Source organism: Elephas maximus, chromosome 9 (genome assembly GCF_024166365.1).
Source record: "Elephas maximus indicus isolate mEleMax1 chromosome 9, mEleMax1 primary haplotype, whole genome shotgun sequence".
Taxonomy (NCBI): Eukaryota; Metazoa; Chordata; class Mammalia; order Proboscidea; family Elephantidae; genus Elephas; species Elephas maximus.
In genome coordinates this window covers 26,676,795-26,694,689 of record NC_064827.1, presented here as the reverse complement: position 1 = coordinate 26,694,689, position 17,895 = coordinate 26,676,795, and the positions used below count along the sequence as shown (strand labels likewise).

Sequence of the window (17,895 nt, the reverse complement as noted above, 5' to 3'; positions counted from 1 at the left end):
GTCTTCAGTTCCCACCTCGGTTAATAAACTATCCCTGTCTATTCTTTGTATCTCAGAGATGGAACTTGACGGACTAGTCAGCATTGCAAAGGTCACTCTAAAGGTATTGGCAGAATACACTGCCCTTTGTTGCTTAGTGATGATAAAGCCACTGTAGCAGTTAACTGGATGTATTAGAATGAGTTACTTTTCCAGAATACCAAATTATTTATTCTTTTAAATACCTGATAGAATGCCCATTCACAAGCTGTCTGAAGTGTACTTTCAAAAGGGATCTTAATGATACTTGAAGTATCAGTGGTTTGGCCACAGAAGGAATAATCTATGCAGAGTGTGTCTTAATCTATAAAAGAGTGTGTGTCCTTTGTGTTGTTCTGCTTTGGTGAAAATTCTTTTGTATTATATGCATTCTTTGTAATTTTCTTATTATCTTAAACCTAGTAATGTTCCAACAAGTTTGAAAATGCAAGGTGTCCAAGAAAGTTTCATTATATTACACTTTGTCTGCTGTTAGTTCAGCGATACATAAAATCATGTTATGAATTGCTTTTTTTTTTTAAAGGAAAAAGAAACGTTGAAAAGCTTTCATTTCCTTTTTCATCTAATTTCCCACAAGTAAAAAGTGTGAAAATAGCTTTTTTTTAATTTCAGGTTAGAGCTTTACACATAGTACAAAAGTGGGCTTCACCATATTTTCATAATCTTTAAATTCACTTCATGGTTTACTTCCTGAATTACTACTTAAATTATATTCACAATTAGAGATGAATAGTTAATAATTGATAAAGCTACTTATTTGAGGCAGGAGAACTACCCTTGAAATAGTTTTATATTTTTTATGTAATTCCATCCAATTGCAGAGTTAAATTTTATTTTGTGACACCAGTACAGCCTTGATGGAATTTCTGTACACAGGTAGCATTTTTGTCTGCGATCTCATCAAAGTAAAAAAATGAGTGCTAAGATGCTTGTGACTTTCACTAATTATTTTCATTTATGAATGAACTTTGGACTAATTGCTTTCCCAAATGTGTAATTTGCCACATAGTCTTCCCTCCCCCAGTTCTGTTTTGTCCTGATTGGATTGTGTAGGGTGATTTAAAAAAAAAAAAAATTTTTTTTTTTCTTTTTTTTTCATTTAAAATGACCTCTCTTTGGTCGCAGAATGAGTAAAAAAAAAAAATTAAGAAGCAAGGAAATCTGTTATATTTTAACTTTTAATATCTTTCAGTAGAACAGATTCTGTCCTGCCTTCCTTTCATGCATCTGTTTACTTGTTTCTTATTGAGCTAGTAAGCCAAAGAATGTATTCCCTCTTTCCAAAATAATAGAATCAAATCAGTACTGAAATAATTTTGTTGCGGTCATTTGCAGTGAGAAGGAACTGAATACAATGATTTGAAAGAGGACGGTTAGCATTAAGTTTAGACACTGAACAGTATTTGAAAACAAAGTATACTGATAGTTTTGTGTTGTAGGTTGTTCATGCCCTAATTGTTTGTTGAAAGGACTTTTTATTTAACCTAGAGGTATATTTATCTTAAATTAATCATTTCATGCTGTTCATTTTTTTTATAGTTGACCCATTCTCCAGACCTTAAAAAATTTTTTTTAAGTGGATGTAAATTCCATTTTAATTAGACCAGTGCAATGTAATACTGCAACTAGCCAGGAATGGAAGAAACATGCTGGAAGTTAATACAACCCAAATCAACCATAGCCAGATAATTCCCCTGATCTTTGTAACAGCCCCCTTCCCCACCTCCACAATTAAATGACCCTGTTGTTCTGGAGTTTCAAGAAGACATTTAAGGTTCATTTAAAAAAATGATCGTTCTTTACAGGATTCTTTGCTCTTACATTTCTCTTTCTTCCCCTTGCCACACAGCTGTCACTGGTATAGGAGAAAGATTGGGGGGAGGGGAGGAGGAGGAAGCCCTGTTCAAATCGTGTCACGTAGCACTAATTCATCTGTTCTCATTAGAGGGAGCGAGGGACAGCAGTGATGGCCAAGAGCTGCACTCCACACATGACACTCGAACAGTTTGGGGAATAGAAAATTGCTTTCTCAGGAAGCCCAGCCAATTAAGGACTTGACCATATTGAATGTCAAGTGTTAATTTAGGTTTTTCTTCATTTTCCCAGTAGTAATGCGGGTCCTATGATGAGCAAATACATGTCAAGTAAAAGTTGATTGCATGAAGGACCCGGGTATTATATGTCACTGACAAGTCACAAATGTACTGAAATCTTTTAACCCCTTAGGTGAGTGTGGGGGGGAAGGAAGGGGAGAAGGGGATTAATGGTACCATAATGATGAGAGTAGATAGTTTATGGAGGGGGTGTATAGCTTGGATGGGACAGACAGAAATGGGTAATTCATGCAGAAACCTGGGATAGGACAAATCCTACTCACAGGGCATAGATAGAGACTCTTGAAAAGCATACGCACGTATGATTCTTTACCATTGCAAACACATTGCTCAGTATATTTATTCTGTTACCTAAGATATTCTGAAAATGGAAAAATAGCATACTCTTTGGTCTTGAACCAGGGAATTTCTTACTAATTATATCCTTTGAAAGAAACAAAGCATTCATTAATAATTACACTATTTTGGTCATGATGACCCTTTGGCTCAGTGCATCTGTAACAATTTCTGTCTATTTATTTATAATTTCAGTTTGTAATCCAATATTCATTTAAAAAATTGACTCTATGTAATAGTGTATCATAGGGAAGATGCAAAAATAAGTCTGACAGAACATTTGTTTTCTGTAATATCTTTGTAAGGTCGTATTCAGCCAGTAGAAACCAGTGGAAGTCCTATCATTGTCTTTCATTTCTTTTTGTGCCCAGCTCTAGAATGGGGGAGATTCATGCTCACTGATCACTGAGGTAACTTTGACTTCTTTTTCTTAACTAAATGTTGAATGTTGCCCATCATGTACAGCATCTCATTTGCATTCATCAGCATTTATTTACATATGAATGTCCTGAATAAGAGAATGTCTGTTTCTGTTGGAATTGTACAACTAGGAAATAAAAATGCCCCCACAGTTGAAAATACTGCTGTGTGTAGTTGAAGCAATCTTAAAGTGAACCTTGGAACACTTATACAGTGTGGTCTTCTTTTTCTTTATAGGTAGAACCACTTTCCCCTTTATATTTTTGACAATGTGATCTTAATTAAAACACTTTCTTGGAACTTACTCTCTACTTTTTATTCCAAGATTTTAACACACTTGCCTTTGTGTTTTGACAGTGCTTACACCTTGAAAACTTAAGTTTGATCATGCCTTACTTTTGGCAGCAAATATTAGAATCTCTCTCCCTTAAGGTTAAAAACGCTGCTGTCATTCTATTAAAAGTTAACTAAATTTACATGAGGAACAATTAGGAAACAAGTCCAAGAATTTGATGTTTAATAGAAAAGGTTTTTCTTGAGAGAGAAACAGTCCCTCTAATTAGGCTCCCGAATGCTGTCATGGCGTATCAGTTCTTTACCATCTCCTCTCCCTGCCTCAAAACTAACCAAATAAAATAAGCTTAGCCCTCCCTCCCCTTCCTATTTTGATAAGTTCTGTCTGTAGAACTCTGGTGGCATTGTGAGTGCTGTTTAATTACAGTCCAATTGTCAGCAGCTTCTCTTCCGCAGGGTGTGCTGAGAGACTTAAATAAGTTTCCGTAAAGTAAATTCTGATGATGGCAGCTCGGGTTGCTGAATCAAGTTATTCCCTCTCTTCTGTGTCACTTTTGACGGATGGTACCTAATGCAATCAACCACCGGCCGAGAAAGCCTTTCTCTGGTTGCTTTAGTAACTGGACTGGGGTTCCCCTCCTCCCTTCCGCCCCACCAATACCTGAGCCCAAACAGGACAGCGAAAAGTACAGCAGTACAACCCGGGACAGGCTTTTCCTAAACCTTCATTTCCCAGCGGTGAAGCTGAAGCTGCCTCCCTTTGAGTGTGTTTTTGATAAATTTAAGAAGTCAAATGGCTGACACAGATAGATAATCCAAGTGTATAGGGTGAAGAGTTATAAATTAACGCATTATTCCCTCTTAATGTGAAATACTTGAGAATGCATTTTCTCAGTCCCCTGACATCTACCCAGTGCGGGCTCGCATTGTACTTTTCAAGTGGCATTGATTTGTTAAAGCGCTGAATTAGCATCTCTGGCCAGCTGCCTTGATCCACGATTGTGTCATGGGGCTCCAGTTCCTTCTTTCTGCCCCAGCCATCCCTTTTTTCCCTTTAACCTTCCTTTTCCTTTCCCTCCCTCTTCCTCCCAACACTTCCATCTCACCCCATTCTTACTCTCTTTTCCTCCCGTCCTGTTTCACCTTTTTCTTTTCCCTTTTGTCCATACCTCTTTCCTTATCTTTTTGCATCTGAGGTTTTAGTCTCACTCGGGGTTAGTCTGTTAATTATTTGTGAGTAGGAGCAGGGATGGTTAATTTAGCCAATTCTTTGGGTCCAAATGGACTTCTATAGAGATGATTAAAGTGACATAACTGGTGGCCATATGCACTTTTTATAATAGAAGTGGTGAGGCAGTCTCATCTGTTTTGTCTTCTAGAAATTAAAAGATAACTTACAAAACTTTTAAACTCTTGTTTCTAAGTGTCATTTAACATTGTACAAAAAAAAAAAAAAAAAAAACCAAAGCACAGCCATGGAGTCGATTCTGACTCAAAGTGACCCTATAGGACAGAGTAGAACTGCCCCATAGAGTTTCCAAGGAGTGCCTGGTGGATTTGAACTGCAGACCTCTTGGTTAGCAGCTGTAGCACTTAACCACTATGCCACCAGGGCATTTTTTCTTTACCCCCCTTTGGCAAGGGGTTAAAGGAAAATGGAAATCACTGATGGTCATCATAGACTGGATCATCTCCCATGTACCTATTAAAAAATTGGTCAATTATTCTGGAGAACTTTGGATTTTTAGAACTTTTCAACATTTCAGTTGAGTTTATTGGTATACTTTTTTTTTTTCTAGCAGGATTTATGTTGGTCTGATTGCACTTATTTATGTTGATATAATTTCATATGAAAAGTTTTTGATGGTCGTATTTGTAGCATATTATAACTTTCTAATACATAATTTCATATGAAAAGTTTTTGATGGTCGTATTTGTAGCATATTATAACTTTCTAATACATGATGCAATGCTGTACCATAGCAGTGAATAATGTAGAATATATTGGTTGGCATTTTGTTTAGAAAAAACGTGATTAGTTTATTTTAGAAATTTATCTGAACATTCCAGAGGTCTTCAGAGGACACACATTTTTACACATTGGAATTCAGAGGGTTAAATATGCCTTATGTGCACATTGACAAATGTTTTCTGGGTATTGGTCCAAGATACTATGGCGTTACTGAGTTATTACTTTGATATAAGCAGAAAAGTGTATCTGCCTAGACTTACATAGAAACCATTCTATTCTGTCTTCAATTATACCCTTTCAGGTAATAACATCGAAATTGGAATTTGAATATAAACATTGATAATAAATTAGATTACATGAAAAGAATCATATGTCTGTATTGCTATGTTTTACATAGATTAAATTTATGGTTTGATTTCAGCATTTTAATTTTGAAATGGAAATATTTCACGTAGGTTTTGATAACCTTTACTTTTCTGTGTTGTGTTGAGTTACCCCCTCCCCCAAAGTCAAATATAATTCCTTCTTCTTTTTTTTTTTTTGTTAAATTAATTGCTGGCCTCCTCTCCAAAATTAGCATAACTCAGCTAAGGTGAAGGGATTAGAATGACTTTTCAAGGCATGATAATGTCTGTTTAAAGGAAAGAAAAAAGTCTTTTAACTAGGGTTTAAGACTAATACCAGCTACTAAGGAGACAAAATTTAAGCTAAAGAAGACAATTTGGTTGTATTTTATATGTGCATGTTAACTTGCTGAGAGATCGTTATTTTGTATTTTAGGGTATTCTCTTAGATGAGATAATATGTTCTTCATTTGATACTAGGAGGGGACATGGCCTCTGTCTGGGACATTGAAGCTGGATCACCTTCTGCCTTCTTCAGGGATAGTCACAGCTCCCTCGGCTGTGACTATCAGGGTGGAGGGAAGAAGGAGGGACTCGCTGCTTTTGGAGCTGCTTTTTTTTTGAGGTGGGGGCGGGGGACTACAAGAGAGAGGAGGATTAATAGGATAAGGTTGAAAGTTGAAGTGACCCATATGAAAATAGTTAATGATATGAATGATCAGAGAAGGAAAAATCTGGAAGGCATTCTTTAGTAGTTGGAGAGAAGTTAAGGGTAAGGAAGGAATGCTGGGGGGTGGGGATGTGGGATTTGGCAATTTAAGAAAATCAATACTGTTGTGATTGGCAATATTGTGCCACTTTGGCATTAGAGCAGAGTTAAAAGTGAGTTTTTAAAACATTTTTAAACTTTTAATGTGATTTTGTTTTTCATTCGGTGTACCTGTATTTTTTCCTTCTTCATTAGTTTGTTAATTAGGAGCCAGAAATCTCTTCACAAGTAATAAATCCATAAATCCAGTTTTTTTTAAATCTAATACTGCCACTTGTTTATATTGTGATAGTACTTTAGCCACGGTTAAGTGTGGATGTTTTAGTGTTCAGTGCCTTTGAGGTTTTCTCAAATTCTCAGGAGGAATCCAAATTATCTCTGTTTTTCTATTTTGTAAGTAAGTCTAAATTAAATGTCACTTAAATGTAAAAGAACTGGCAGCTTTGATAAGTAGTCCCCAAAGCAAACCATTTTGTTGGTAATCACAGTCTAATTACGAATGCAAATATAAAGTTTGTTTTTAAAAAAAGTCCCAAACCAACAAAAACAAAAGAGGAAAAATACACACTACTGTACAACTCAAGTAAAAAGCATTCCTGCACTTAAACATACGACTTTCCATAGTAGCAGTAATAATAAGAAAGAACCCTTGGCACTGGCCCAAGTGCCTGTTGAGAGGGAGCAGCAAATGGCCCGCACAGTGTGTGGCTCTGCAGAAGTTCCAGAGTGACACATGCATCACAAGCCGGTCACAATGCTAGGGGTCAGGGGTCATGTTCAAGAGCAGGGTGTTGCTGGATGAGGCTGAGGAAGCAGAGATGGCCCCTCCGTGCTCAGTGTATGGGTCTGTGTACTCCTTTCCCGTCAGCGCTGGCCCAGCGTGGCCAAAAAAGCGGTTCCTTGGCAGGGTTTAATGGCAGGATGATGTAGTCTGTTGTGACTAGTGCATTCCTTTCAGGTTAAACTAGGGAAATGGCATTGTGTTAAAATTCCAAGTCGCATGAATGTTTTATTGCCACAAGTGCATTTAGCCCTCTAGGGGAGTGTGTGTGTCGGTGAGTGGGGGTGGGGGCTGGTGACTTAGAGACTCAGGAACTATCAGAAGAACACTTCCCTTGGAAAATTTTACCCACCAGCATGAAGCTGATTTGCTGTGATGGTCACTTAGAAGGTTTCGCTTTTTCCTAAACTGTAGCTGTTTAAAGTCTTGCTGTCTGGACAGTTAACAGCTGAAGAAAATATGACAAGACACACACAAAGAGGTTGGGAGATAGAGAGGACGAATGCGCCAGAAAGGAGCTGAGCTGCCTTCTTGTGTAAACTACCCTAGTGAGGGCCCCCTCCCCCAGCCTCTGTCCCCTGTCCCCCCTTCCCCAGGCTGTGTTTTGCTGTCTGCCTGAAGGCCAGGAGTGATCTGTTAAGCTTGCACCACTGACTTGGAGGCCACGGCAGCTCATGGTACTGTATGTTACCATTACTACTCCCTCATTCCTTTTCACTGGCTGTATTTTTTTTTTTTTAACCTTTTTTCTGTAATAACGGTTTATATTAGTCAGAGGGTTACAATTTTGGAATGTAGAAGGCCCGAGTTTAAAACAAAACAAACTTAAGTATGGTACTTTTTTCTCTCTCTCTTGGCATTTATAGAAGGGCTGAACTGAACCATTCTAATTCAATTGCAGCCAAGGGTTTCCAGTGTGATTATAAACAAGGAATTCTGGAAACAGGGCAGTTTAAAAGATGCAGGTCTGTGGATCTTGTGAAGGGACTTTGTTGTGAAACTTCTTTAGCATCTTTGGGTTTTTAGGACGTCTTCCGGCTTTGCAGTTGTCTCAGATATATCCATTTTGCAGACTGCCCCCACCCCCACCCTTCTCCAGGGGAAATGCTCTAAGTTTCATTCACTATTTCAGCTGTTTTAGACTTATAGTTAACTGAGGGTGTGTATGATTTTATGATTTTATGATTCAACTTTGGTTGTAATTGTGTACGTTACATATGTACAGTGCTTTGGATTTTTTTCATGATTTGATCTGACTCAAGTTAACTTATAACAGATTAAAATGTGGATGTATGGAACAGCTTTCTGATTATGCATTGTGCATTTATAAAATATTCATGTGTCTGATTTTTTTTTTTTTCCCAGTGAATAGGAGAAATATGGATTCTCTTGGGCTTATCTAAGAAAAGATTTTCTAGTGGGCTTGATTTTTAGGTTTGAACTGCCTTTCTGTTTCTCTAAACATTCACACCTTAGTAATTTCCTTGTTTTCATGTTCTTGTGAGGTGTCATTTTTCCTCTTTAATTTATATATATATATATATGCATGTGTGTATATATATATTTACAGTGTTTGCGTATGCTTTGATAACTGTCAAGTAGTTACAAGGAAAACACTGGTAAAGCTGTTAAAGTAAAATTGTTTTCTATTGATAAGTTATCATTTTAAAACAAAAATGTTCATGTAACAGAAATCTAACTCAAGGATATAGTACTACAGAAAAGTACAATATGAGTGGGTACATGTGTTCTACTTATAAAATTTTAGATACATGCTTTATGCATATCTATAAAAGAATGATTTTGTCAAAATAGACCTGAGTTTAATCTGATTCATGCTCTCTGTGTGATGGTTTGTTCTTTTTGAAAGATATATTGACATTGTTTATGAGAGATCTTAAACCAACAAGCAGTAAACTCTATAGCAAAATCAAGATTTATGTGTGAACGTGGCACGTCACATTTTAGATGAAATCATTAGGTATTTATCCTTACATTCTAAAGTATGTTAACTCTAAGAATTAGTTATTTTTACTTTTAATTTTTTGGGGCGCAGTAAAATGATGATGGACGTTTTCTTTTGGTGATTTAAAAATATTTTTAGCTGTACATTTTACAGTGCGATTTTTATAAGTTACCAGTTTAGGGTTGGTATGAGTTAGAATTGACTCGATGGCAGCAGGTTTAGGTTTTTTGGCTTATTAAAGTTACTTTGTACTTTTTCTTTTGCTTACAGCCAATTTCAAAATTTGTTCTTTTTCCTAGATAGCAGAGGAATTAGATACCATGTAAAATTTAAAAAAAATTACCATGTACATTTAGATTATCTGATAATACATTTAGGAAACCCTGGTGTCATAGTGGTTAAAAGTTATGGCTGCTAACCAAAAGGTTGGCAGTTTGAATCCACCAGGAGCTCCTTGGAAACCTCATAGGGCAGTACTACCCTATCCTATAGGGTCGCTGTGAGTCAGAATCGACTAGAAGGCAATGGGTTTTTTATTTTTTATTTTTTTTTAATAATACGCTTGTTATTCTGATCATGGAAGCAGGTTTTAATAATAAAGAGGGATGTTGTGGTTGTAGTCAGCCTTTTCCAGTCTGATTTATTAAAAGTCTCCCTTCATAATTCAATAGGGAAAGAGTTGAATTACTCCAATATCACATATCTTCCTCATACGAAAATTGCAGTTGTCTTAGGACTTTTTTCTAAAATAAGATTTTCTTAAAAATGTGAACACTAGGTCGTCAGCATTTTTCTCTCCCCATCATTCCAGAGTCTAGTATTTGGCACTGGGGATTTCGCGGGGTGTAGTTAGTTAAAAGATTAGACCTGAGTTCGATTCTTGATTCTGGAGCACCATGTATTAGCCTTGTGACCTTGGATAAGTCATTTTATCCCTGACCTTTATTTTCTTCGTCTTCAAAATGGGTAAAAAGATACTTAGCTTGGTATTTTTCAAGAAAATCAAATGAGAAAACACAGGTGAAACTCTGTTACATAGTAGGTGTTCAGTAAAGTTTTGGTTACCCTCAGAACAACTCTGTGGTTTGCTCTCCATTTTTTTTTTTCCTCTTGAGAAGCTTGAGTTTTTGGAAATATGGAGGTAATTTGAAATAAAATGTTCTAATTTTTTTCATTTATTTATAACCCACTAAAAAAACCCACTGCCATTTGAGAAAGGAGAGATTGGGCATTGGCAGACAACTTTTTTTTTTTTTTGAGAACCTCATATCATCCATAAGGAACCCTGGTGTACAGTGGTTAAGTGCTCAGCTGCTAGCCAAAAGGTTGGTGGTTGGTTGGAACCCACCTGTTGCTCCTTGGGAGAAAGATGTGGCAGTCTGCTTCCTTAAAGGTTTACAGCCTTGGAAACCCACTGGGGCAATCCTACTCTGTCCTATAGGGTTGCTATGAGTCGGAATTGACTTTGATGACAATGGTTTTAGTTTTTGATTTGGGTTTATCTTGTGTTGGAGGTGGTATTGCAGGGATTTCAAAGGAAAATCTAATCTGCGTAGTTTTAAAAGAGGATATAATTGAGAGAGAAATAGTGTTGGATCAAGACTATGGTAAAATACATAGTTATCACATTGCACAGCTTTTTTACTTGGTCATTTTCAGGGTACATGTAGCCATTTCTTGGAAACCCTATGGGGGGCAGGTCTGCTCAGCCCTATAGGGATGCTATGAGTCTGAATCAATAGCACACAACAACAGTTTAATTAGTAACTATGAAGTAATTTTACTGTGGGAAAAGTCTGAATAAATCAAGTCACATATTTATGTTTACCTTGAGTTAGTGTCAGCAACTGTGTACAGACTTAATACCTGGATTTGAAAATATTAAAAAGTTTTTGTGTTGTATGCAATGGTATAGCATATCTACAAAATATACACACGTAGCATGTAGATACATATACGTATATGTGTAAAGATGGAGAATATGGATAGATTTAACTCTGGCAAAATGTCATAAACATTATTTTAGATAAATTAGTAGCAAAACGTTAATTGACACGGTCATTTTGTAATCTTTATAAACCAGTAATTTAAAGTTTGATCACCTGCTGAATTTTTATTGGGATTTTATACAGAAATAAAATTTGTGAGAATGGTGAGAAGAATGGAAATTTTTTCAACCAGATAATCTGGGTTTGAATTTATCTCTGTATGTGACTTCAGGAGTCCTGGGGTGGTGCAGATGGCTCAGCTACTAACCAGAAGGTTGGTAGGCTGAATCCATGCAGAGGCATCTTGGAAGACAGATCTGGCGATCTACCTACTAAAGGTCACAGCCTCGAAAACCCTATGGAGCACAGTTCTACTTTGCAATACATGTGGTCATGAGTAGGAATCAACTTGACGGCAACTGGTTTTTATGTGACTTTGAGAAAGTTAAATAATCTCTCTGCCCCTCAGTTAGCTCATAAATAAAATGGGTGTAGAGATGATTCCTGTGAAGTCTGGCACATAGAGGATGATCTGTGTTGGTTGATATTAGTAATCTCTTCTTCTGTCCTTCCTGTTGTGTAGTTAGGTTGCAAGTCTTATGGCACATTCACTTAGCATCTGTTTATCAAGGGTAGCACGGAACTCTTAATACTTAGCATTATGTATATACTTGGCCTTTTCACTTCCTAGTTTAAAAAATACTTGTGCCAATCTTACAGAAGCTACTTTTGCTGAAGAAAATAAGGGTGGAAGGAAATTTCTCCTTTCTTACTCTTCACTGAGAATCAGTCATTGAGCAGCATAATTCTAAAATCTTGTGTGGCTTTTGGGTACTTTATGAACCTTTTTATGGTAACCTAGAAGCAAGGCACTGATTGAATTAATGCATTTCCATCAAGGGACTATTCTGTTAACCTCTCCACTTCCTCCTAGCCCATACTGAGACTGCCACACATAGTGGAGATTCCACTTTATAGATGTGCAGGTTATCAGTAAGCCAAAGGCTTTTTTGTCTTTAAGACAAAGAGAAAATCAAAACAACAACAATAAATCCACTACCCCAAAACACTAAGACAGATAAATGAAAGAAATAAATGCCCTTTTTGTATTCTGATAAACCCAGTGCATATAAAATGCAGAATCTAAGCTTTGCAACACTAATTTTAATTTTTAGTAGTTTTCAACATTCTTTTACAAGGGTAAAAAAAAGGTATATATATTCATTGTACAGATCAGAACAATTTAAAAAACTACAAAAGGAGAGTAAAAACAGTCCAAAAGACCACTGAGGAACCATTTTATTAACATCTTTTTTAGCCATCTGTCTCTATTTACATGCACATAGAAATGTATGTATAGATAGTAGTTATGTAAAGGGATCATACTATATGATGTATGTGTGACTCCCCTCCATTTTTAATTCAAATCTGTCATAGGTGTCTTTCCATGTCTGTAAATATAGATACCCACCATCATTTTTAAATGGATTCCTAGTATGCTGCTATGCCGTAAGGTACTCAATGAGTTCTTTGTAAGCATTGAAGTTATTGTCAATTCTTTTTTTAAAATATATGAACATCTTGTTTATAATTGTATGCTTATCTTCTAAAGATGAATTTTTGGATTATGATATTGCTGAGGCAAGGGGTCTAATTTTGCACATTTTAAAACAGGGCCAGATGGTTTCAGTAGCAAATATTCAACTCTGTCTTTGCAGACCAAAACAGCCATAGACTATATATATAGGAATGGGCATGGCTGTATCTTGATGAAACTTTATTTACAAATTCAGGCAGCAGGGTAGGATTTGACTCATACCCTGTAGTTTGTCCACCTGGTGTGCAACAAAGTAGAAACTGATTAGAGGTTAGGATTTTTACTCCCATTTGGTTGTAAGCTACTTTCATAGTATCTTAGAAATGTGTTCCTATCTCAGGGTAGTGTAATGAACTGATTACTTTCCTTCCAGACATATGGCAATCAGTACTTATTTTAAAGAGCTTATTAAGGGTTTTCATATCTGCCCCTATTGTGAAGCCTAGTAAGTTTCAAACTAAGAGGGTATACGTGCCAGAATATATTTTAGCATTTTATGCTTTAGCTTCTAGCATATGTTGATACCTTATATGTCAGAGAAAGACTTCTTCAACTTACGTTGTAGTTGACATGTGTGTTTTCCATCCCTTGAAGATTGCTTTGATTGAATTAGGTCCTATAGATATTCCTAAGATGGAAAGAAAGTACAGCAAGAGGAGCTGTCATTTCAGCAGAAATCCATCACCGATTAACAGTGTGACCTTGAATTAGCTTCTGAACTTTTACAGGCTAAAGTACGCTCAGAAGAGTGCTGTGTGCGTAGAGTAACCTTCTTGTATCTTGAGTTTCTGTAAGCTAATTTTTGGCCTTAGTGGTGCAGTGGTGTTAAGAGCTCAGCTGCTAATCAAAAGGTTGGCAGTTCAAATCCACTGGCTGCTCCTTGGAAACCCTATGGTGCAGTTCTGCTCTTTTCCTATAGGGTCGCTATGGGTTGGAATCCACTCATCAGCAACAGGATATTTTTGAGGATCAGGTGGAATAATGAACTCTATTTGTAAAATTACATCACTAGTGCTGTGATGAATTATATGAGATTTATTTATTTATGAAGTATTTGTTGATCACCTGATGTTTGTAATACTCTATGAAAGGTGTAGGATAATACAAAGAGAAATCAATTAGTTTTTGCCTCTAAGGAGGGAAAAAGTCCAGGATAGTATAATGCAGAGGACCCTAAGAGCTATGGAGATGGGGGAGAACTCTTCTGTCCTGGAGTGTCAGGAAACTTCATGGAAGAAGTGCCTTGGAGAAATATAACAAGTAACTATTGAGTCGACTCCAACTCGTGACAACCCTTGTGTCAGAGTAGAAGTATATTCCATAGGGTTTTCAATGCCTCATTTTTCCAAAATAGATTGCCAGACCTTCCTTCCTTTCTAGGTACCTTTGGGTGAACTTGAACTGCCAGCCTTTTGGTCAGCTGAGTGCATGAAGAGTTTGCGCTATCTAGGGACTCCACCAGAGAAATACGGATACATTGAAAAGTAAAATTCAGGGCAAGGTATTCTAAAAAGAACAGCATGAGATCCATGTCAAATTAGGAAAGCCACATCAGTATGCCAGAGACATCAAATAGTTTACTTAGACTATATATTAAGTATTTGATAGAAGTGTGGAAGAGAAAAAGCTGGAAAAGAAGGTCGAAGCTAGATTGTACAGAGCCTGGAAGGAGCTTTAATTTGTAATTGGTGGGGAGCTCTAAACATTTCTAGGAGAATGTGTTTGACATTTGGGTGAGTGGTGTATAGCACTGGTTGGTGAGTATGGAATGATAAAATTGGGATTATTGTAGAGGTCTGAGCATGCACTAGTTAGAAATGATCTGGAAGGTGGGGTGGGAGGGTAACTGAGGGAATTCAAAGGGGAAGATGGACAGACTTTCAGGATTTACTGGGTTTGGGGAATAATGAGAGGAGTTTTAATTAAGACCTATGGTTTTGAGTCCTTGTCAATTAGATTATGGTGATAACTTTATAAAATATAAGAAGGTCAGGGAGAGCTGTAGTAAAGAGAGGAGGGCAATGAATTTGTTTAGCTCAAAATGTGAACTGGACACTTGGGCAGAGATTTCTAGTAGGAGATTGAAAGTGCCGGACTGAAGCTCACATGAGAGATAAGGGGTGGGGCTTTGGGAGCACTGTTCACACAGAGGTGAGAGATGAAACCTAGGGAGAGGGTCACATTACTACAAGAAGCCTGTAGAGATAAAACGGTATTTTATATAGCATTATTATCACTGCTTAGGTAGGTGCTCTGGTGGCACAGTGGTTAAGAAAAAAAAAAAAATTTTTTTTTTCTTTTAAGAACTCCACTGCTAACCAAAAAGTCAGCTGTTTGAACCCACCATCCGCTCCTTGGAAACCCTATGGGGCAGTTCTACTCTGTTCTCTATGGTCCCTGTGAGATGGAATTGACTCACTGACAACAGGTTTTTGGTTAAGTCCATGGTATAAGCAGCTCTATCTTTATGGGAGGCAACTGATAGCAAAAAAAAAAAAAATTCTCGCCGTGTGCTTTATCATTTATGAAGCATTCTGTTGTCTGCTAAACTTTTTCTATTAGTTTCTAAAGTCAGTGTATTTCAGGGGTAAAATATGTTCAGTTTTGGGGGAAAAAATCCTTAAAAGATCCTCAAGGAAGGTATGTATAAGAAATTCCCTTTTACTTTATTTTCTTACTACTTCCTAAAAACCTCAGTAAGAAAGGGGAATATGCCATTGGTGGGGAGAGGTTCTATTTACTTTTTTACCTATCTTGTCTGGAACACTACAGCTATTCATGTCCTGTAGATCTCACCTCAGTTGAAATAAGTGCACTTGGGGTCCAGGGCTGGATAGCCTATAGAAGTCAACTTTGTATGCTTTTGTACACTTTCTCTTTTTTAGTGTGGGGTCCTCAGCAGGCTTGGAGGGAGGAATTGTGCAGTTACAGTATGACTTATGTTTGGGTAGAGAAAGTTTTTACTGTATGGAACAGCAGGACTGAATATGCCTTCCTGTGTTGTTTCTTCTCTTAACGTTACCTGTGTTCAAGCTTTGCATGCAAAGAAAACTATGTTGATTCATTGATCTTTCACATGTTACATTATGGGCTTTGGCAGCATGGTAGATGCTCCCCTGGCTCTCCTGTTCACAGTCATTGGAATTCGTCTGGTCTTTAATACAATGTGTGGCCTTCCTTCAGGCTTAGGCTTCCTAGTGAGTCTTAAGTCAAATGGGGCCAGGGACCAGCCCAGGGGAATTTGCATCTCTAGCCAACCACTATGCTTTAAATCTAGTAGTACTTGTCCATTGAATTTTATCTTTTAAACCATATATGGCCACTTAAACTTTTCTTTTTTAAAACATGTTGTTGTTGTTGTTAGGTGCCGTCGAGTCGGTTCCTCCGAGTCATAGCACCCCTGTGCACAACAGAATGAAACACTGCCCGGTCCTGCGCCATCCTCAAAATTGTTCTTATGCTTGAGCTCATTGTTGCAGCCACTGTGTCAATACACCTTGTTGAGGGTCTTCCTCTTTTCCACTGACCCTGTACTCTGCCAAGCATGATGTCCTTCTCCGGGGACTGATCCCTCCTGACAACATGTCCAAAGTATGTAAGATGCAGTCTTGCCATCCTCGCCTCTAAGGAGCATTCTGGAAGGCTGCACTTCTTCCAAGACAGATTTGTTCGTTCTTTTGGCAGTCCATGGTATATTCAATATTCTTCGCCAACACCACAATTCAAAGGCGTCAACTCTTCTTCGGTCTTCCTTATTCATTGTCCAGCTTTCACATGCACATGATGTGATTGAAAATACCATGGCTTGGGTCAGGCACACCTTAGTCTTCAGGGTGACATCTTTGCTCTTCAACACTTTGAAGAGGTCCTTTGCAGGAGATTTGCCCAGTGCGATGTGTCTTTTGATTTTTTGACTGCTGCTTCCATGGCTGTTGATTGTGGATTTAAAACATAATAGGTTTAATATAGGTGGTTCAGTGAGCTACTTGAGATATTGAGAGTTTTTTGGGGAGGTACTTTATGTTCTCACACTTTGGCACAGGACATAGTCTTATGTCACATTTCATTCCTCCAACTCCCTTTTCTTGTTTTTAACTTTCCATTTTGTTGAATTTTAGGAGGAAAAACAAAACCTTTTGATTTGCTGCAAAAATGCCACCCCCTCCAATGTGTATATATATATATATATATATCAGTGGCTTGATGTTCATTACTTAAAAGCAGCTTCTTTGGCTTCATTAGAGATAGTTGATTCATCTTCATCTTTCACCCTCTGTTGAAAGCTAAGTTGGGAAGCTGAGTGGAGCAAATCTCATAGGCTGAGTCCAAGGGGGCATTTTACTTTGAATGCTAAAGTTAATGTCTCTGTTCTCAAATAATTTCTTTCTAGTGTTTGTAATCTGTCTGAAGTTGGTCATACCACTTCTCCTCCAGCTGCTTGCTCATTTTGGCTTTTTTTCTTAAGCCTCTTCTTTAGTGTCTTCCCCATTCTCCTTCACAGAGGAAGACTTTGGGAGAGCTTAGATGAAATGCCCTGGTGGATGCCCATTCCTTCCTTCCTTGGTTTTTTGGTCATGTATCTTCTAAATCTGTGATCATCTGGAGGACTTTGGCTTATCCTGCGCTTTTTTGTTAGTTTTCTGGGTTATCTAGGCCAATGGGTTTAAAACTTTAATGCTCATTGGCATCACCTGGAAGCCTTCTGGAACCAGTAGGTTGGCCTTTACCCTCAGAGTTTTTGCCATAGTTGATTCAGGTGGGGCCTGAGAATATGCGTTTTTAACTAGTTCCCTGGTGATTCTATTAATGCTTTTTAGCTGGGGAACACAGCTTGAACCACTACCCTAGACCATTTTGAGTTTTTTTTTTTGTGTATGGTGTGACATACAGATCATGTTTCATTTTTTTCTACAAATGAGTATCCAGTTTTGCCAGTACCATTTTTTGAAGAGACTGTTTCTTCCTTATTGGATGAATTTTGACTCCTTGTCAAAAATCAGCTGCTTATACATAAATAGAAACCCTGGTGGTACAGTGGTTAAGAGCTACAGCAGCTAACCAAAAGGTTGGCAGTTCGAATCTCCCAGGTGCTCCTTGGAAACCCTTTGGGGTAGATCTACTCTGTCCTGTAGGGTAGCTGTGAGCCAGAATTGACTCGATGGCAGCAGTTGGTTGGTTATACATGGATGGATTTGACCTAGTCTATTGATTTTTGTCTGTCAGTTTGCTGTTTTCCCCTCCTCCCAGCGGGTTGGATTTCTTCATATTTTCATCA

The 17,895-nt window shown here is 37.6% G+C and overlaps 1 protein-coding gene across 17 annotated transcripts in view; it reads left to right on the top strand.

The window, feature by feature from the left end:
* The window catches only part of BNC2 (basonuclin 2), a 487,890-nt gene that overhangs the window by 165,989 nt on the left and 304,006 nt on the right, over positions 1-17,895 (top strand). The window contains exon 1 of one of the 17 annotated variants that reach the window (XM_049895252.1): positions 1,178-7,746. The exons of the other annotated variants lie outside the window; for them this stretch is intronic. Within the exon in view, the coding sequence (XP_049751209.1) occupies positions 7,744-7,746 (3 nt within the window). The 5' untranslated portion in view covers positions 1,178-7,743. Of the gene's footprint in view, positions 1-1,177; positions 7,747-17,895 lie in introns of those variants that run through there. 17 annotated transcript variants of the gene reach the window in all.